At 41.5% G+C, this 22,610-nt stretch overlaps 1 protein-coding gene across 1 annotated transcript in view; it reads right to left on the bottom strand.

Annotated features, from left to right (window-relative positions):
* Positions 1 to 4: 4 nt before the first annotated feature.
* The window catches only part of trpc5a (transient receptor potential cation channel, subfamily C, member 5a), a 193,947-nt gene continuing 171,341 nt past the window's right edge, over positions 5 to 22,610 (bottom strand). The window contains exons 14-18 of the mRNA XM_040007056.1: positions 18,885 to 19,080; positions 18,205 to 18,414; positions 9,589 to 9,630; positions 7,455 to 7,544; positions 5 to 4,278 (exon numbers count right to left, since the gene is read on the bottom strand). Coding sequence (XP_039862990.1) covers positions 3,250 to 4,278; positions 7,455 to 7,544; positions 9,589 to 9,630; positions 18,205 to 18,414; positions 18,885 to 19,080 — 1,567 coding nt within the window. The 3' untranslated portion in view covers positions 5 to 3,249. The remainder of the gene's footprint in view (positions 4,279 to 7,454; positions 7,545 to 9,588; positions 9,631 to 18,204; positions 18,415 to 18,884; positions 19,081 to 22,610) is intronic.

A 22,610-nucleotide genomic window follows, 5' to 3' on the forward strand; every position in this document is an offset into this window, starting at 1 on the left:
TGTCCTACTCCTTTGAACATTCCCTCACGTCTACTCTGATTGTTTCAACAATCTACCTCCAGGAATCTGCTGTCATTTGTGAATCCTTATATTGATGCTATGTTCATTGTTCCTTATACTAAGAGGATGATTGCTATTCTCTCACTGACAAATTCAAAAACTGCCGTGAAAAAGTAGCCGGAAATGCACGGGAGGAATCGATGGTACTGAACAGGCCAATCACAATAGGAGCTTCAGAGGTTACTCCTAGCAGACCTTGAAGGGCTAAAGAGTTAATGTGAAACCAAAAACATATCCAAATCCCAAATTGTGAAATGTTTGCTAATTCAAATGAAAAATAAAACATCCTTGTACTTTTAAGATCTAAACGACCAACTGTGTCATAATTTCTCACAAGTACTAAAATCAAACAGTATTAAAGCAGTTGTCACGTCATCCTCTGTTACTGGAATGTAAAGTAAGAAGACATTGATTTTTAAATACTAAATTGATGGGCTGGCACTGCTAAGCACTTAACTGCGCACCTGCTGTCCGAGCTCTGGCCGTGACATTATGATTACAGGATGCACAGCGGTTGACGTCGTGACATTTTGGAATGCTGATTTATTGCTGCTCTGAGGCTTTCTACTGCCAGGACAGCTGCCTAACCAGAGGGCTTTTTTATGAAAAAAGAGGACAAGGACGGACAAAATGAATAAAACAGTCAAATAAGAAATAAGAGGAGGTGATGTCATCCTGCTGAGAGACCAACAAAAACAAGATCAATACTTTTAGCTGGCAGCTATTCATCACACAAGCTGATTTTTAAGTGCGTGAATGTGTGTGTGCTTGCATGTGTGTGTTGCAGGTAACGGTGTTTTTTCTTTTTTTCTTTTTTGATCAAACATGCATAATTTCTCTACTTCACCGCTGACAGTCGTATATTAACCAGAGTAAAATTCAACAGCCTCTGCTCATGCCAACCCTTTGAAGTCGCCTCACCAAGCGACTTCAAGAGAAAAAAAAAAATCATGATGAAATTCTGGTGAAATTTCCCTTTTAAATAGATTTCCCAGATAGATAGAAAGGGAAACTCATCCCCATTTTAGTCCATCTGTTCCTCATTCAAGCATATCTATGTGCCTTCACTTATTTGCCTCATTTCCTCTCCCTCCATTCTCCAATCATTCCTCCTGCCTTTATTTCCCCTCACCTTGTTCTTCCTTCCTTAAAACGTCCCGCGTTTCTTAAGCTCTCTCTCCCACCCCCATTTATCATCCCTCCTCCCTCTTCCACACAATAAATATCTTATTATTCACCAGGTTAAAGTGTACTTATTAAGGAAGAGCTGAACGAGAAGCCAGGATATCGTAGGCAACTCAAATAGAAGCAAAGACAGTGTATAGAAACCAGAATAGTCCTCATTATTATTAATAGAAGTCTCTTATTATTATTACCGTTATTATTATTACTAGTATAATTGTTATTAGGATAAAATAAAGTTCCTTGGCCCTTGTTGATGCAGAGAGAGAGGGTGCAGGCTATTGACAGCAGAGCAAAGGTTCCATGCTGCTTCTGTTCATCCCAGTGATTCGGTCAAATTTAAATCCATTGTTCCATGGTTAAAGGGGACGTTATTCCGTGTGCCATCTCCTTCCATTCAGCTGAATGTAAAAGCATAGTTCAATTCAAATTCCACTGGTTTTAAGATGATTTAATTCCATTTTTATTCCGATACAGATTCGAAGTTTGGTTAAAGGGAAAGAAACCATCATGTGAAACTTTCCAAACAGGGATATTTCCTTTTTGAAAAGTCACTTTGAATCCTTGTAATCCCATAATAACGATGTGTGTTTTAATCTTTCGGAAAAAAAAGTATGCTCCTTTTTAAATGAACTCCTTTGGTCTCATGGTGGCATTTGTGGAAAATGGCAGATGTATATAAAGACAGTTTGGCTTTGTGAAGGCTGTGAAGATCAGACAAAAAGACGGGGACTGCCATCGAGAGGGAGAAATAACTCCTAACAGACCTTCATCGCAAAACAAGAAATCAATGTAATTTGTCCAAGAGCTTACACTTAAATTCAGTTAAGTTCAGTATTTTAGTAGCTCAGGTATACTTAGCTCCATTTGGCAAAGTACTTATTTGGGATGATCGTAACCATCATCTTCCCCAACCCCTTTAATGCGGACCCCAGCATGTCAAAGCACCACAAAATTTTCAATGCAAAACCTGCCTCAAACTTTTCCTGTAATTTACTTTGTCCTCATTTACATCCTCATATTTTTAATTAGATACTTTTACCCCAATATGAAATTCATATTTCCTTCTCTTGTGTTTTATTCACAATTATTCATGAATATATATATATATATATATATATATATGCCAATTTTAAATATGACATTGTGATATAATTTGCAAACTGTAATAGCGACAGTGAGAAAATGCTATCATCTTACATAGTTTATATTTTGGCAGTTAAACATCTGCTGAATTGGATTCTAGCAATGAACGTTTCTTATGTATCCATGGATGAACGGACATGGATTTCTGTGACACTGAAGAAAACTTGATGATAAATGACATTTATCTGTGTTTAGCTAGCTAGCTAGGCTCTCTTGGAAATTCACTCAATGGTGAACTTGCGTGTGTTGTGTTTCCATCTTAAAAAATCCCAGAGAATGTCAAACTGGTGATACTTCAAATTACTGGAATGTTCTCCAAACATGTTTTATTGAGTTCTCGCAAGCAAGGTAAGTCAGCTCAATTAATAGCGACTTGACTCCATAACTTTTAAGCAATGAGGTTCATGCGATAGCGAAAGGTGTGTGTGTGAACCCTGAAAAATCCCAGACAACGTCAAACTTGAGATACTTTGATTGTCTGGAATAAGTTTTCCAAATAGATATTTATGGACTTTTAACTGAGTTCTAGCGATTTATCTCCAGAACCTTCCAACAATAAAGTTCACATAATAGTGAAAGTGTCCATTTAAACCCTGAAATATACCAGACAAACTGTCTCTATGAACATCTGCCACTTTAGGATGCCCTCTGTGGTGTTACCATGACGATCAAGTCAATCCTTAGAACCTGCTCCATTCTCGGGTGTGCTGCATTCTAGAATTCCAGAATCCCAAATCCATCCAGGTAAGTTCTAGAACGGATTCCACCAAATTCTCCGCCCTCTCTCTCTGTCTCTCTCCATCTCTGTATATATTCAGCCATTTTGCAAACAAACAAAAACAGTTTGGTAGTCCCTTTCTCCTATAGCTGTGTAGTGACGGAGTCCTCTATGACCTCGCAGCTGTCCTCGATGACATCATCGCAAGGTCCCACCCAACCGCCCATCATCATCACCCCTCCTCCTCCCCCTCCTCCATCCACGCTGCCATCACCCGATCCTCCCATGCCTCCACCCTGGAAAACGTCCTCACTGGAGTCCAGGAGGCGCGAGCTGGACTCAGACATGTTGGAAGCACAGTGCAGGGATTGGCAGGGGCAGGGGGGCGGGAGGGGCAGTGTCAAAAGCGAGTCTCGCCCATTCGTTCTCCGAGGAGAGAACGACGGGTTACTGATGTCAACAGAACGGCCCATCTCGTTCAGGTGAGTCTCGCTTCTGGTCACGTTGCTGAGTCCGAAGTCGGAGTGGCTGTGGCTCCCCAAGGGGCGGAGCAACCCGTCAGAGATGGTGTAGGAGACTGGGGACTGAACAGGGACAGGCATGGGTGGGGCTTTGCGTTTGGAGCGGGAGAACAGGTAGGAGAGGCGTTTGAAAGAGTCCGTCTTTGCACTCGGACCTGATAGGCGCTGCAGACGGCTCCTTGTACGAGCGAGTGATGATGAGAGCGCTGAAGAGAATGATGAAGATGACGACGGGACAACAGAGGTGGAGGATGGAGAGATGACGGTCGTCTTCAGCCCATTGCTCTTTGGTTTTCCCTCCTCTTCCTCCTCCTCTGTCCCCCATTCAATACCTTCCTCCAGCTCCTCCCCACCTACCCCCCTTTCTACCTGGGTCATTCCAGAAATAGAACGCACCAGTGCAGACACGCCGAGCGTTGGTGTCGGCTTTGTGTCGTCCTCTGCTGGAGTCATGAAGGTCACGCTCTTTGATCTCTGGACTCCCAAGCCTCCTCCGGTGCCTTCACCTGACTCGCTGTCGTCCTCAGATGCCATGGCACCATCATCTTTCGTTGTCTCACTGGAGGAGGAGTAGTTACGCCGAGGAGGACGCCGGTTCCCAAGGAGATCTAGGACCTCGTAGCGGAAACTGGAGATGTCTTGCTTCAGCTCCTAAAGATAGACATGAATTCATAATGTAAATCCTAAGGATATAACATTTCTTGCTATGAGAAGCTAAAATTTAGGTTTAAAAAAAGTAGCAATTCTACTTTTCATTCGGAGGGATGTACTGTTAATTCTAAATCCCTATATCAAAAAATATCTAATATCCAAAGGACAACCAAGAAGGAAAAACCACAGAAAGGGATGGTGAGGGTGAGGAGGGTAAGTGGGAGAGATGAGGCTGATGACTGGCTGAGAGAGGGGAGGTGAACCATTAGTTTGTAGAAGCAGAGGGTGAAGAGGAGGGTGATAAAGAGAGGAAGATCAAGGTCAAGAGACATGCAAAAAGAGAGGAAAACAGAGTGGATAAATCCTGAAAGTGAGTGTAAAGAGACTGGGGTCGGTGGAGGGGAAATGACGAGAAGCAAACATTTATTCTCAGTTTAGTTGGCATCAATGAAACTTGTAGGTTTAGTCTCAACTGCTTAACATAAAAGAACAGAAAATAAAGGTTTAACATGGACAAAATGAGTAAGTCTGTTAACCCCACAGTATTAAAATATCAGAAGCTTCAGGGTTTATTCAAAGTTTCTTAAACTGTATAGCCACACATCTGACACCAAGTACTTCTGTACTGAAGCTGACAGTGTAACAAGTATTTATGGCAATGCTAATAGCTAGATAGCCTGCTAGCATTGGTACTGTACTGTACTAATGATATAGCTTCCTCCTGCTAATGGAAAATTTGTTGATAAAACTGATGATGATCATAGCCGGGAAGTGACCAGCGTTCCAAACTCAACTTTTTTGACTGTTATGAATACATCATCTTGGGCAGTAAGATTGCAAGTCAGCAACAACGTAGTACGACCCAACTTTGGGAGACACGAGTGGCAAGAAAGGGGTGAGATAAACTCACTGATGTCTCACACCCTGTACCCGGTATCACCTTTGCAAATATCCTATGACCAGAGGTGTGTTATATCTTGCAATGCAACTGTAAAGAACAATTCCAGGTGGTATGGTCCAAAGTGCCACTTAGCACTGAGTTGTATTTGATTTTGGGGAATGATACTAGAGCACTTTCTTGTGGTTTTTGTCTTTAATGTCCGTAATTGCCATTGTGTGGCAAGCAAAATATAACGCTAGATCAATGGAGCAGCTATTTATTTCATATTCTGTATAGTTTTTCATATTTATATCCTGTTCATATCCTGTACATAGCTTGTACTCACTACAGCCTGTACATACTTATAGTTATAGAATATTCACAACTTCATACCGTGTACATTATAACATACCATAATAGACCCATTTCTGTAATATACTCACATATCTATATTATTGCTAATATATATTGTAATATATCTATATCACTAAAGCACTTCTGGATGGATGCAAACTGCATTTCGTTGCCCTGTACCTGTGCAATGACAATAAAGTTGAATTCTATTCTATTCTATTCTATTCTAACTTTCTCTGAGTAAAGAAAGAAAGAAGAAAGAAGTGGAAACGTTGTTCTTCACGGTCTTCAATGGGTCAAACCCTTAAAACCCTGGTTCTTCCACTTCCTACAAGGTACTCAGTAACATGAGACCATGAAATCATGATTTATTCTCCACACTTCCAATTTCCAAAGGACCTTGAGAGCCCTAGGACATACCCTCGTGTTTATTTGAACTGTCATTTCTTCTAAAATTGGTTTACAGTACAATCTAAATCTGTATAGCAACCCAGACATTATGCGATATCTATATTTCTGTGTATTTTCATGGAACAGAGACAAATTAGATCAGTTTCTTCTGACTGAGAGTTCCATCATGTTGTTTGTTTGTATTTTTTTGCTTTAGGCCATCTTTACTTTAAAACAACTGTTAACAGTTTCCATTTGTTTATACTCCAAATCTTTTGCTTATTTGTGTTACAAACAATCTGCATTCGAATTGCTTTGAATTTCTCTTCATCTCCGTATGATGTGGGTCTTCGTACCCAGTTTTCTTACATAATGGCTAGAGGCTGTGGATGGGCGGGGCCAAGCAATTATTTGTAGCTGTTTATTTAGTGTGTATATTATGTAATGTTGCTTTGTTCTTTTTAAATTGAGACCTTTAGGACATTTTTAGAAAATGGGATTCTACATCTCCAAAGATTAGCCTTTTAATCATTTCATCACAGATTAAACGAATTATATTCCTTAAATCAGTTGGTTTCTAGAAATGGATAAGCATTGAAGGGAAGGAATTTCCTCTCCCTTTTCCCCCAAGAAGAAAGTAAAACAACTATTGGAAGATTTTCACTGTGTTGCTTAGCTCTGAAGCATCCACCAGGGAGGAGGGCTGACGTTTATTCCCATTCAGATCACGTGCATCGTGAATTTAGCCTGTAGCTTTAATACAGAAAATTACCATAAATGCCTGCATAAACATGCACTCTGTTTACTGTAACTCGCTGCTTGCTGCATTTTTCTCCTGCAAAACAGAGAGCCACGAGACCCAAATAACTCTGCTAAAAAAAAAAATCCTTTTTGTCTGTCTCACCATATGGGATCCAAATGCTTCACTGGGGAGAGTAAAAACTGACTTCAGCATGCACCTGATCTTAGCTACGTGTTTTTAAGCACACAAACGCGCACTTTCTGCACAATTACAACTCCCGTTTTCTACATTAGTACACACAGAAGTACACGAGCACACTCGGGGTGTGAACATTGATTGAGTATGATGTGCACCTGATGTTGTTTTTGCATTGAAAAACCCAGAGGAACTTTCCACTTCAAAGCCCAGGCTGGGCTCCAAGGGCTTCATGAGAAACAGACTCAGGAGGTAAAAGCAGCTCAGAATAATTTATGGCCCAGAATATTTTGGAAAGGCAAAGAAGCTCTCTTCAAGGGTTATTGACTTAATGGCTGGTATTGATGAGAGCTGTAGATTTGGGGCAGGAGGTGGTTATTAAAAATCTTTTGATAAATCTCAGTAGAGACGAAGAGCAGCTCTGCATCTGGTATCAGTGAAACCTGCACTATTATCACAGCACTAACATACATAAACAGTTGCTGTGCTCTGTTTCTGCAGACTGGCCTGTGAAGCTTTTAATTACAGATTTGCTGCAAACCTGAAGAAAGATGGATTTTACACTCATTACTTACAGCATGTGAGAGGTGTTCTGTCTTTATTCTGATCACCCACCTTAAAGTTTTCCTCTGTCAGTCCCTCGTCTGTCTTGGCACTGCGTATCATTGCTGCCACGTACCTCTTCACCAGGTTCCGGATCACTTCCTGTTGGAGACAGTTGCCATAATTTCATTGCTAGCATGTGGTTGTGTTTTTGTGATGGACCTGTCCAGTCTATGCTAACACCTGCTGATAGCTTCACACTCCACCCTCTCTGTACTCTCAACTGCTCTTTTATTGGTTACAGCCAGTTCACAGGTCATTGTTGTTAATATCAAATCAACCAATCACATGAATTTAGGGCATGTAGAGATTGTCAAAAATCAACAAAGAACTGGGGTGCAAGGCAGGAGGACAATCAACCCCCACCCCTAGGGGAGGAAGCAAGAGTTACTGAAAGTGAGGGGCAAACAAAGGGCAAACGCACACTACCTTAAAAGGATTTGGGGGTCAGGGTGTCAGCACCCTTGGCCACTGTACTAGTGTATTTCCATTGTGGGGGGGAGGAGACCAAAGGTTATAACTGTAACTGTTGTGTGGAGTTCTTTAGATCAGCCTTTAGCATAGGATGCAGTGTGCTGATCTCCAGATGCATCTGTAAGAATAATGGGTAATAAAAGGATTGTGTAAAACATGGAAACATCTCAGCGTGATCTCTATCAGGACCAAAAGAATCGCAGAGACCGGCGTTGTCTCAACAGTTTCCAGCAGCTTGTTGAATCTGTGCCATGAAGAATTAAGTTAAAATGCTAAATTGGGGTTTTTAAAAAGCCTTGAGAGTGTCTTGTAGTTCTTGGACGTTTAAGCTTGTATTTATCTTCTCTGTAAATCCCTCCAAACAAATCGCCTCCAAATCAAGGATGTGCTCCTACTGAAAAAATAATCCCTACAAAGAGAAACTTCACAAACTTACTAAGTACTTACTATACTGGCTAAATCCATCTCCATGATACACTTTTACTGATTTCTAATGTAATGAAAACCCACTGAATCTTTATTCATTCAGATATTATATCGTTGTGCTCTGTGTCTGTCTGAGCTGTGTGAACATTGCAATGCAGCACAATTCAACCCTGTGTAGGAATTTAAATGTTATTGTCTCATTAAGTAATCAGCCAATGAGGCGGGTCACCCTCATTGATTTACAGACCAAAGACAAATTTCACAAGCATTTGGTGCTCAGTGGGTGGCAATTCAAACCCTGACACACTGCAACAGTGCGCGCACACACTAACACACTGCATCCTCCCACAGTCAACACCTGTGCCTGCCAAACAGGACGGTCTGGCATGCTGTCACTCTCCGCCTCTGCCAAGACACACCACACACTCTTGTTAAAATGCAGGACAGATTCCTGCAGCAAACCTTAAAAAACATGGACAGATATCAAAGTAACAATCAGCACTGCCAAATACAAAGTACTGGCGTTCCTGCGTTTGTAGTCCCTGCCAGTGCTGAGGTGTCAAAATACAAGAGCTCAGTTTTGGTTGATTTGCTCTACTAATACTGAAAAATCCCCTTAAAGCTGGACATCAAACGGAGGGTTACAGCTGCCAAAAACAATACACGGTTTCGTTTACTGAAAAAGGCGCTCGCTGTCTTTGTAACTCAAAGTAGAGCAAAACTCTCAAAACACAAATTCACTTGGATTCACAGTAATCAGACCTTTCGCTATTCACGAGATGAAAAGCACACAAGCTTTTCTCTAGTGATTTTTAAGGCCAAGGGGGTTAAAAAATTCTCAGGTGATATCAGTTACCTGACGTACAAGAGAAACAGTGAAGATGTTTCAGAGCATCTGGATTACATTGGCCTTATCAGCGAGCCTTTACTGAACCCTACAGCACCCTTGAATCATACACTTTAGAATCACAGATTCACTGGTTTTCAATGTTGAAGCCTCAACATTTGCATTATTGCAGCCAGATGGAACTACTGGCTTTCTGAAGCCACATGTGGCCATCTTTGGACAAGAGTCAAACAAATGGAAGCGAGACCGAGTAGTAATACAAAGTGGGGACTTTACATATAACTCAGTGACTATAAACCTGAAGGCGCTGAGTTTGCTGGCAAAGCAGTGTGGGGAAAAGTAGTAAGGACACTCCTACTGTATGTCAGTAAAGATGAAGACTGTGCAGGAACTACACACCTGGTAGTGCTGATTCTGCCTCAGACTGTCGGCATGACGCTCCTGCAAAGAGAAGAAACGTTGTGTTAATACATGGTTTTCCACATTTAGCAAAAAGTTCTTTTACTCCTGTATCTCCAAAAATGTGCACTCCCTTACAACTAAACTGTACCCTCACTTATGAGCGCAGGGAACGGCCTCTCTCCACCAAAGACCAACAAAGCCTACATAAGGAGGCAACAATGACACTTTCATCTGCCTTTATCTTACCCTATTCCCTAGCATCCTCTGTCACTTAACCCTTTGCATGTCCTCCTTCACTACACCCATGAATCTTCTCTGTGATTTGGTAGATTGTGTTAAACAGTCTGGTCACTGCCCTCTCTAATTGACTCCATACCTCCACAGGATTGTCATGAAGCATAGAAAGTTGTACACAACGCTTTGAGTGCCCAGGTAGAGTAGAGAGGCACTATATAAGACCCAGTCCTTTTACCAACCACTCTTCAACCTCTTCAAAGCTGCCCTCACTTCCTCCTCACTAATCCTCTGCACCTTTTTATTCACCAACTTTCCTCTTTTCTCCCTCTCATTTTCTTATTTTTCATAAAAAATAAAAAAAAAAACACTTGCAAGGTTTTGTTTAGAGTGTACCCTTTAACCAGATTACCCTTCTTAGAAGTTTCACATCCAATTTTTTGGGTTGTCAAAGCAGTTTGGGGAAGCTCTGGCTACAATATTTCGACTTAGCTTCTGACAACAAAACCCAATTTGGAGCGGGTGGGCAAACGTTTCTGCCTGTCACTGTTTCAAATACAGGTAAACTGAAAGAAAAAAAACTTTGCTGAATCAAAGGATGACAGCTGGTGAACTGAGCCCGGGAATTTGTTAATGTGTCCCCTCTTTGCTCTCCACATAGACTGTTTACCTTTGAGCTAGTCGAGCCTGTTCAAATGCGATTGTGCCACAGAAATGAGACCACAAACAGAAACCACAGATATGCATATTCATATCGGTTTATAGAGATCATCATCAGGATGATAAATCTGACATTTTTATAGAGAGTATCTGTCTTCTAGTGCCAAACTGAACCAAAAGCAGCCAGGTAACAAATTGATTTTGGGAATTTCATAAGAAAATTAAGCTTTTACAATCCTTCATACTTGAGAGGTGCCGAATAATGAATTTCACTTAATCATTTTTTCTCCACTCAAAACGATTATATATGTAACAGTTTAAAGGGCCAAGTTATGCCCTTCATTCACATTTCAGTGCTGTCATCCAGAATCACAATCATTACAGTGGCAGAAACGAGCAGAAATGTGAATCTCTCCTCTATAAAAGGCTTTTCTCACCTTATCCAATGATAAATTAAATCGAGGCGAGCATGCTGGGAGCATGAAGGTTATTTTTAGCGGGCTACAGCAAACCAAACCTAAGACACAGGACTTGTCACTCTGCTGCAGACTTTGCTGAACTCAAGAGGACAAACAGACATGAATACGTGCAGATTTCGCAATACGATATCACATATAGAATAATAGATAAATCGAAAAAAGCTCAGGAAGCACAATAAAATATATGATCGAATTTTTCCTTTTTATTATGAGTCATTTTACTTTATGTGTATTCTGTGCTGATGTTTTTGTAGCTAAGGATTTTAAATGCAGGATCTAAACAGTTATCTGATCACAACAAATTAAATAATATTAATAAAAAACAATAAATCTGCAGTTGGCAAAACACCTCCCACCTCCACCACGACAGCTCCTCACTTTCCTGCTGTGTGACTTCATGTAATATCTACTGTCACATATGTCTGCGCTGCTGTTCTTCCTGCCTCTGGGTCTCCACGTTTGCCTGCTCGGTCTCACAGCAAAACATGAAATAGTCATAAAAACAATCTGTGTTTGTGATTCAGATGAGTTTGAAAAGAATGCATTTCAAATGGAAATATATTCGTTATCTGCAGCACGTGCACTCGGTGGCCCTTTTTTGGGTACAACTGTTCAATGCAAAACAGCATGGTCATCACATTGAGGAGGAAAGGAGGTTAATTAATTAATTCTCTGCTTGGATTTTCCCACACAACCATCTTTAGAGTTTAATGAGAAAGTATCCAGTGAGCAGCAGTTCTCTGGGAAAACAGAGCAGAACGGCCAGACTGCTTTGAGCTGATAGGAGCATAACAGAAACTCAAACAACCACTCGCTACAACCAAGGTATGCAGAAAAGCATCTCTGAATGCATAGCATGTCAGACCTTGAACCAGATGAGCTATAGCAGCAGAAGACCGGACGCCACTCCTGTCAACTAAAAACAGGAAACTTAGTCTATTACTGTTATTTTTACCACCTCAGTGAAACTGGACAGAAGACTGGATAATAGCTTCCTGTCTGGTGAGTCTTGATTTCTGCTGAAACGCTGAGATTGTAGCGTCAGAAGTTGGTTTAAACAACATGAAAGCAGTGGATCCATCATGGTTCAGGCGGCTGATACTGTGATAGCATCGGGAATATTTTCTTGGCACGCTTTAGGTCCGTTAGAGCTTTGTTTAACCAATTAAAACCGTTGTGAGCACAAACTACTGTGACTCCTGAACCAATTGAAAAATTCCAGCAGTTCCTGAAAGCAGCAAGTCTGTGCTTTTCAGTGATATGAGAGTCACGGTAAACCCATGCAAGGTGCCACCTTCCAAATCTCGGCAAATAACACAGGACACAGTAAAAATAATGGTACAAAGAACCCAAAGTCTGTCTCATCTGTCAACAAACCTTTGTCTTCTTGGGGCTGCTGTGACGCCATGACTGGGATTACTGTATTCACCCTAATATCATTGAAAAGTGCAGAGTTGCTGCTTTCAGGAAGCATTGGAATTATTTTAATTGTGCAAATGGTTCAGGAGTTCTGGGAGTTTCGGATGTTTAAAAAAATGTTGCAAAAACCTCTCTGACGCCAGCAACAGGTTAGCCTTTAGAGGGTTAAATGCCACAGTTTGCATGAGTTGTATTGTTGCTGATCATTTCCATCCCTTTATGACCACAGTGTACCAGGCCTCTGACGGCAGTTACCAGCAGGATAATGCACCGTGTCCCAAAGCTCAAACCGAAACCACAAATCTGGTTTCTTGAACATGACAATGAGTTCACTGAATTCAAATGGCCTCCACAGTCACCAGATCTCAATGTGATGCAGCACCAAACAGTTTAACCCAAACTACGACTTTCCAAAACATGTAGTTTTAATGCTTAAATCATTTTAAATAAAAAAAAAAGTAAAGTGTTTCACATCCAAATGTAGACTTTTTCTCCTTTTTAAAAGTGGAAAACACTGATTTCACGTAAATGCACACAAATCAGTATCTGACATACGAGAGCGTGGTGTTCAGGGACACGTCAAAGCTGAAAAACTGTGTTCAGAAACATAACTCAACTGGTCATAGGTTGGGAGGATTTTGAACATGGAGGAGCTGTGGTGAGATCCACAAGTTCATTTTACATGGTAATGTAAAGGCTTTATGGGGCAAAGTATCATTTTTTTAACCTCACACATCAACTTTATCACACATGAGAAACAGAGAGCTCATTCAAACCAATTTGTTCCTTTTAAAATCTCAACAATATCAGAAAACAGACAAATATTTGGCCGGATATTTGTCAGCCGCAGATGCACGTCAGCCGTAACTCGATGTTTCATTGGCGTCGAGACGACTAACGACTCGTCGTCCTTATCAGCATTCTCTCCCTTCATTTCTGCATCTGTCACACAAACATCCATCATCTCTCTCCTGTTTCATATCTCGCATTTTTTCATTTTGTTTTCATCTCGGCCCAATCACGGCCGTTTCACCTCTCCGTCTCCACTTCATCTTCGTCATGTTTTACACTCGTCTAACTCGACCCCCTTCGAAACTGTCTCCCTCTCTTTCTCTCACTGCTTGGTGCTAATGCAAAAAACCCCGACACATAAAAAAACTTCACTCAACCCCGTCCCTTTCTTCAGAGCAATCATTATTCTTCATATCTCACGCTGTCTTTGTGTTTACTCTTAATACACACACACACACACACACACACACACACACACACACACACAGGCTCTCTCCCTCGATCAGATCTCTGCAGTGCTGTGTGTGTCTCTGTGAACCTATGTGGGCTGGTTGGCTTATATAACTCAGCTGACTTCAGTTGAGGTGAACATGCCAGCTGCAGTGTGTGTGTGTGTGTGTGTGTGTGTGTGTGTGTGTGTGTGTGTGTGTGTGTGTGTGTGTGTGTGTGAGAATTATCGCTCTGCGCCGCGTGCTCGCCGGCTCTCTCCAGCTGACTGGGCTGTTAAATGTGTTTATCTGCCGATGTTCCTTCTGTGATTATAGAAACGCAGCTGATGTTCGTCCACGTGCGGTGCGATTGTATTTGTTAGGCTTTTTCTGTGTTCGGCTCTTTCTTTGCCTCTTTAATCCACTCTCACTGCGAGCAGACCGAGTCCTTCTGCTTTGATCAGGTGGGCGACTGCTCAGAGGTCAAAAAAGCCACATTCACTGCAGATCATTTGGATCTGCATGATTTTATTAATCACAAAAAGAACATCAGCTGACAAGTCCTTCCTCCGCCTCCCCACTCACTTATTGTACTAACTCTGCTGCTTTATGCTGCTTCTATTTCAGTCGGTACTTCACAGCAAACCAAACCATCAACCCGAAATGTTCAGTAATAAGAAGAAAAAGCCTGGATTTCTGTCAGGTTTCACAAATCTCTGTTACTCTAGTGTATGTAGGCTGATCACAGTTTTCTGTGTAATAAACCCCCAAAATTCAGAGTCAGCAGAAGACAAATACAGTATGTCAAAGTTTAAAAAAGAAATACTGTTGTAAATATTGTGGCTTTTATATTGGGACTACTGTCAAATCAATTTTGGCTAAAAAAAACCAAAACAAACCCAAATACATTATTTTAATGAGAGCTTTTTAAATACATGAGGCATAAACTCGTCACAAGCAGCTGTTCAGCTTTTCTCAGCTAATGGAAATGGACTGTTATTATCATTATTATTATTATTTAAATTAGTTTTGTTTCTTCTGTGATTCAGTCACATTCGAGCTGGGATGTCAAACTAATTTTACACCGTGGGCCGGACCAGTGAAGCTAATTAATCCCTGACATATCCTAATATAAGAAAAACAAGTGCAATCTCAAGAATAAGTCCCTGATTTCTAAATGGCAAATGTGCAAAATAAAAATTCCTGGTAGCTTACTGCCCAGACTGTCCTGTATTTATAGTGGGAAATTCCTATGTTTGACACCCCACTAGAGAACCTAAAAATAGGTTAGTGACCTGATCGCTACTAGGTAAAAATTGGTTGTCACTAGGGGTGGGTTTTAATAATCGATTCATCGATTAAAATCGATTCTGGCTTGGATAACGTGATATCGATTCATTAAAATCCTGAATCGATTTTTTAATATAAATTTATTTTGCCCAAAATTCCAGAATCTCAGGTGAAACCTCACAAAATTTCAAGAACCACCAAACATTTAAAACAGTAAATGCGAGCAGGAACACGGCTTCTTCACAAAGACGTAAACACAAAGCCCCGACCCGCGGATCAGAATCAGTGAGATGTGACTTTCTCACCCGACGGCACGGACACAGTCGGGGCTGAAAGCCGACAGCTCGCTGATTCTGATGTTTTGGCGGGTCCATGCTTTGTGTTTACGCCCTTTTTGGGCTGATTCTAAAGCTGTTAGTTTGATCTCTCTCCAAACAATATTGACCGAACCAGCAGCAAAAGAAGAGCCAAACTGCGCTTCACATAAACATCATCATGAATTCTCTGACTTTTGCTGTTTTGTTTCCACCACGATAAAAATCACACTTCATGCACAGCTCTCTCTCTCTCTCTCTCTCTCTGTGTACTTCAAGAACAGTTTCCCGTCTATCCCCGAAATCTGTTTTCTTCATTATTCGCTTGCTTGTTACGCACAAGTCTACTGTTGTTTACAGTGCTGTCGGCCGATGTTTTTTTTACTTACTTCCGAAAAGAAAACCTAATTTCTGCTGTTCAACAGGCTTCTGAACAAATGTAAATTTTTTAAAATACAAAATGCCTGTTAGCCGTGTCTCTAATAAAACCGCTGTAACTTCAGAGGTAATGTTCATAAGCTGATTAATGGTTTTCTTTCGTTTCTGATCTACTGCAGAATATTTTTATAAAATCCCAGGCCAGGAAAATCACCTTCATGTTTTTCTGTTTTATCTTCAGCTACTTTGACACAAAGGCCTCTGCTGTGATGCTCACACCTTTGATAAAGTCTGCAAAAGTGTCAGCTTCCTTTTTATAGATACAAAAATATGTAAATGTACTGATCTGAATTATATTATTTCTGACTTTCTGAGGCAAAATTTCCCAGATTCGAATCGAATCGAATCGTGGATCAAATCGATTCAGGACCTTGTGAATCGGTGATACCCAGCCATGCAGTGATTGCACTGAATGTGCTTTTAGAGGCCGATTAGTTGACTAAATAGTTGATTGATCAAGCATTTTCAATTATAAGGCGATTACACATGAAGACACGGCGCTGTCCAACTCGGGCTGACTGCATTTACTCTCAGACAGACTGGCAAAGTCAGTCTGGCGCAGACAGATTGTCAACACATAGCAATCAATGGGAGTCAGTCTGTGCAGGTTAGCAAAACGTACACACAGTGTGCCTTTTTGCAATAGTGAAGATGATTCAGCTGTTTTCAATCTGGTTATATTCCTATATAAATCAAGCACCAGTGTCATTTTGCAGGTAAATAACTGTCCTGCAGCAACTACGTCACTATTTGTGGACAAATTTCTGTCTCGGACGTAAGAGGCAGATGTAAGATGGCCTATGCATGCAGTTGGCGACAGATCTGCAAGTTCCCATTTCAACTCTAACAGACAGAGAGTTGAAATCAATGCTGTTTTGCTCCTGAACACAAGTAATTTCAAAGGGAACAATCACAAGTTTATTGGACAAGGTTGCAATAATTTCTCAAACCTCTGTCTTCCTTAGTGTGACAGCAGCATAAAAGTCCCCTAAGGAGCCTTTCTGAAGATTTTAGTTGCATCAAAGACCTTTGTAGTACAGTTTGGCTTTTAACCTTTTCATTCTGATTTACAAGCTAAAGAAGATCCATCTTTTCATTTTCAGAGTCACGGAGGTGTATCCCACCCATCACAGGGCAAGAGATGAGGTCCACCAGTCATTCAGCCATCCACTCTCACATTCACACATATGGCCAATTTAGAGTCATCGGTCAATCTATCAGACACGTCTTTGGATGTCAGAAAGAAGGGAATACACACACGGACAGGTAGAACGTGCAAACTCCACACAGAAAAGCCCAAGATTCACTCCATAGCAGTCTGTTGAAGTTTACCACAGTCATTCTTCAGGTCTTTGCCCCTGAAACCGTTGTTTCTCTTTTCTGAACTCAGTGGTTTCTGTCACATTTCAGACAGATTTCCAGTGAGAGTGGTCTCTGCCTCTACAGCTACCTGTAGAAAAACCCAGGAATGATTCCAATGGTCATCAAACCACGACTTTACTGACATACACTGAGGTGTCAAAACTTGTCATTAAGGGTATAGAGAAGATCATCGAATGTAGTCTTTATGAGGGAAGAGTTCAAAGCTCCAGCTAAGACAAGTTTCCATTTATGGCCTGTAAATTCTTCAGTCTTCAGCCCAGGACAGTTTGTAGGCTTTGCGCACACATAGCATATTAGTTCACACATTAGCAGTGACTCCAGTTTATTCTCAACGTTGTGAACTTTAAAAGTTTCGTCTGCAGCTGCTGTTCTGAGTGTCCCATAACTGCAGTGTTCAGAGTTTTGATCCTTGCAGCTGCATCTCGTTCTGTCACCATCAGTCAGTTTCAAAATTCATCTTCATCTTTCAAAATACAAACAGACTAAACCACATTCCTGTCTGGGACTGGAGTGCAGAAGGCAACAAGGATGACACAAAGAATAAAGGAAATAAAACAATACACGTGCCTCAGTACAAACATCCCATCCTTCCCATCAAATACTTTGTACTTCACTTTTGCAAGAAAACAGGGAAATAGTTATAATTTCCATCTTCCCGATCATATCCTCAACAAAACGTAATGCAGAGAGCGACGTGTCCAGGGTGGGTGTCTCTCACCCAGTGTCAGAGTTATAATCTATAACTACCGCTTGTCCTCGACATCGTCAGCAAGATTATGAAACAACTTCCAGGTTGAATTTAATTAAACAATGTGTAATATTTCTCTCTATATATTTCTATAAATACATCACATTTTTGGTTTTGAAATTGTGTCTAGAGAGCAGACTGTGTAGGTTTTTTGGGCTCTTGTTTTGTCCGTCTTTTATAATGTCCTTTTCAATTTACAATTGAAAGCTTGCACCACCACAAGGTTGTGAAACCCTGCCCGAGAGTTGAACTCAGAAAAAGCAAATTAGAAAGATGCTGTGCAAACATCTGAACAGATTGTTGAAGCTTTCAGTGATAAAATAATAATTTAAGAGGGAACCATTATGGTTAAGCTCAACAAGAATGTTGCAAACAGAATCCAGATGTGCGTATACTGTGAGCCTCTACCTTATTCTGCCTCCACTTACCGTGAACTCCCGCAGGTTTTCACATTTGTGCGTCTCCTCCCCGGGCGGCTGCCCTGTCCTGCACAGCTTGTTGTGGAGCCACATGAGCAGGTACCAGAAGGACTTGGGGCTTGGAATGATGTTGAACGGAGGCGGCAGCGTGCCGCCCTCGTCAAAGTAACTCATCCACAGCTTGGTGCGTGCAAACTTCCACTCAATGTCAGCATGGTCCTGCAGCAGGAGAAGGAGGCACCTGAATTTACAAGCTCAAGAGACAAGGACAGACATCTGAAATCTCTGAATTCCTCTTCATTAATGGTCGATAACGTCCACTGAAGCCAGACAACTTAAATATTTGACTTCAATATTTAACATATCAAATTCTCTTTGCAGGGAGCAGTTCACACCATAGCATGAAATTAGCATGAAACCTTAACTTCTTATAAAATAATTTGATGAATTTCATAATTATCATTGATCTTTCAGATTATGGAGAAAACTTGTGGCCCTTTTTATAGTGTTTTGTAATTTAACATGCAGTGACGGTCACATCCTGATTAAAACAGGAAGCACACTAACCCTAAACAAACAAACTTCTCACGGTATAGAAACTGAGATCAAGAGTGTTCACTGGACAAATGACACCAAACAAGCTTCCCCTCACTCACTAATCCTTTCAGCACAGTCGTGCTTTCACTCACAGCAATGAGTTGGTAGGAGTTGTTCATCATGGCGATCAGCATGTTGAGCAGAACCACCAGTGAGATAACGTTGTACGTCCCGAACATGGTTGCCCCGACAAACTCCGTAAACTCGTGGCGAGCCTTCACGTTGGTGACGTACAGATTTAACAGCCCAAATATGGACCAGAAGAGAGACTGGAGAGTCTCAAATAACCTGAGGACAGAGAGAGAGGAAACTTCATAAGGTTCTTCAAAAGATCACAACAACAAACTGCTTTTAAACAAAAAGGATAATGCAACAAACCAGAGAGACAACGCATAAATAGCTTTTATCTATATAAACCTGTCTCTAACTCCAAGCTTTAATTTGCACATTATTTAGACACTCGCTCAGCTTAAACCACTCGTCTCCCAGTTATGTGTGTTTTCAAATGCAGCTGACAAGCAAAACAAATTTAGACTGATTTGCAATTTAATAGAAATTCAAATCCAAACTGAACACTCAGCTAATGTTGTCAGCATGATTGATATGAGATTTAAACCACCCACAGGAAATGTCTTTTTGGGTAGAAGCAAATGTTATAAGCTGACAGATGTAAGTTCATTATGACTGGGCTAAGCAAAACTGCTCTCACATCGCTAAAGCTGCAGTGAGTGGAGACTAAAACTTTACCTGCATATGAGTTTAACATTTAAATGCACAAATCTGCAATTGTTATCAGAAAATGGCCACAGATCAGAGTTAGTAATATCAGTGCCGAGTTAAACTGAGTCGGCATTTGTTGGCACAGAACCTGCATCCAGATGGCAACACATTACATGCTGCAGCAGGAGAAAGATGAGCATCAAATACACAGTGATGCAGTTTTTTTCCTGCACTGAGACAATACGGCGATGTGTCCTTCCTAAGGGTAGATTACTGACCCGCCGTCACTCCAATGACCCTGAAAATGATGTCTTCACACATTTCATTTTTGGGTAATTAAACATTTGTTCAAAATCTGTTTGCTTAATTACAAAATACACAACCACATTTCCATCTTGGCTCTGAATAAAAACATGAACAGAGAAAGATAACACTTCAGTCCTAGAGAACTGGTTCAATGAACATCTACAGGTCAATCCTTTTCTTGGATAATTGACTGACTTTGTACCAGACCCCTTCCCGATGCAACCTTCCCATTAATCTAGGCTTGTGACAGCCTGAGGCTTGTTCTGTTTACCCTAAAGCTACTACCTAAAATGTTTTAGCATCCACAGGCCAGACCAGAGCGAATTTCTAAAATGATGAAATTGCTGTGTAAAATCGAGGTTATCAGGTGCACAGCTGTTCCCTGCCTCGGGCTCCCTGGGAGGTTTGTCCAGCTACATCTCACCCATCTACACCTTCACAAAGCTGTGTTCTGACGTGCCGGTGATGTGGTTAAGGCTTGGCTTTCAAAAATTATTCTCACTTTACAAAGTTCATTCACCTCAGGTTGCGTCCGTGCAGCTCACGCCCGCAAACTGAGCTCTTGCATTTGTCTTGTGACCTTTTAAGCACAAATGTCACTGTAGTAAAAAGCCCCCGAGGGTCTGCCTGCAATGGCGTGTGCGTTCAATAAATGCTCAGTTTGTCCATGATTAAAGCGGACCACCTGTGCTTCTGCTGAACACTCGTCGTAAAGGCAGAAAGAGACCTGCAAAAAATATGGTTCAAAAAACCCAAAAAAGCCTCTGTACTTCACCTCGCTTCTCTGCTTTCTCCTCAAATATGACCCACGACTGTTAATCTTGAACCCGGAAGCAGCGCCTGGATGTAGGTGTGATGTGTGCATGTCACTGCAGATAAACAGCGAACCAAACCTGCTTCACTCGGCTTTGGTTCCAAACTTTGGGTTCAGACCTAAAAACAACTCCAGAAGTTTCACTTCTGTAATCTTCACTTATTACCACCCCAGGTTTCCTCTCCGTTTCCATCTGCATTGATTTTTTTCCCCACCCTCCCTCTTTTCTCCCCTCCTTCCACCGACTCTTATCATCTCCCTGTGTCACTTCATTCTTCTGTTTACCTCCTTATTTTATTTCCCTTCCCTGCTCGGTCTGTCTCGGTCTCTCAGTCTTTTTTTCCCCTCTGTTTGTGTGACAGTCCCAGTTACAGGGGAGGTTATTGAATTTTTGATGAAATTGGTAGCGGCCGACACTACATCATGAGAATGAAAGAGCAAAAAAGAGCGAGAGAGAGAGAGGTTTTGTCTGCGGGGTGTTATATTTGTGCTGCATAAAATATTTAAGACTCCAGCATTTATTCTCATCGCAGCAGGACTGTGTGTTGTCACCGGCGTGTGTGAGTGATCGCTGTATCAATCGGTGTACAGGCTGCGTGTGAGCGATGGTTTCAATGTTTGTGTGCGCGCTCGCTCGGCGCAGAGAGAGACAGAGAGGGCGAGAAACTTCGGAGATTGTGTAAATGAAGAGAGGCGGGGTGAGGGAGGTTGGGGGGTGGGATTGAATCCACGATGAATGAAGCAACCAAGCGTGATATTGCACCGCAGTTATGAAACGAGGGGGGGAGGAACGTGTTTAGGAGGGGAATGAACAATGAGCGGGAGGAGGGAGAAACGAGAGGCGGTGAACTTTCAACCGAAGTGAGGAGGAACAAACCTCCTCGTCTTCTCCCTCGAAATTCTCGCCAAGCAACATTTGATGCAATCTCTAGTATCCAGTAATTCATTAGTCCTCCCCTTCTCCACCTTTCTGCTGTTTCCTGTTATCCAAGCTTGGTTTTTCATATCTCTGCTTTGGCTTCACCCACTTGTCCTCGTCCCCTTCGTCTTGCACGCTTGTACCTTTTATTTGATCTTCTCTCTTTCTTTTCTTTGCTTGTTTCTTCTCCTCTCCTCGTTTGCATCCTCTCCCGTCTCATTGACTGTCCTCGTCTTTCACCTCACCTTATCTATTCTTTGCTCCTTGTTCTCGCTCATCTATTTTTGTTTCCTTCTCTCCGATATCCTTCTGTTTTTCTCCATTCCTCCTTTATTCTCATGTTCAGTTCTTGTTTTCTTCCCTCTTTACTTTAACTTTTCTATCTCCTTTGTTTACCTTTCCCATTCCCTGCTTTTCTCATTTCCTTCCCTAGTTTTTCCTTTCCTATTACTCTTCCTCACTCTCACCATTTCCACTCCTATCCTCACTACCATCAGTCCTTGTTTATTCTCTATTTTTTCTCATCCCCCTTTCTCCCCATCTTGCCTCCTTTATGCTTCTGTTCTTTGACCCTTGTCTCCTTATTTGTCTTATTTCTTTTTCACTGTTTTCTACTCTCTCATCATTTCTTCTTCTTTCCACTTTTTGTTTCAACTCCTTGCTTTCTCTCTCTGTCCTCCTGCTCACCTCACCTCACCTCACCTTCAGTCCTTTCTCTTCTTTCCATTCTCGATCCAAATCTCTCCTCTCCACGCCACATTTCTTCCTCTTTCCACCTGCTCCTTCTCTCACCCATAACTTCAGCATCAGCCCACTGAATGCTCGTTATCAGTTGTTATCACTCCCATAGGTACCACCAGCAGGCGGCCTGCTCCGGCAGCTAGGTTAGTAAACAGTGACGAGGCATTTGCCATTACAGCTCCAAATCTGTGGGACAGTCAGCCAACTGGGATCAGTGCTAACATCACCAGTGCCCTTTAAATCTTTTCTGTTATTCAAAGGATTTCATGAATGCTTTATTCTCTTCTTGTCTTTGGTTTTTTTTAGCTTTCATCTATA

The sequence above is a fragment of the Simochromis diagramma genome, unplaced genomic scaffold, assembly GCF_900408965.1.
Source record: "Simochromis diagramma unplaced genomic scaffold, fSimDia1.1 OVJJ01000531.1, whole genome shotgun sequence".
NCBI lineage: Eukaryota > Metazoa > Chordata > Actinopteri > Cichliformes > Cichlidae > Simochromis > Simochromis diagramma.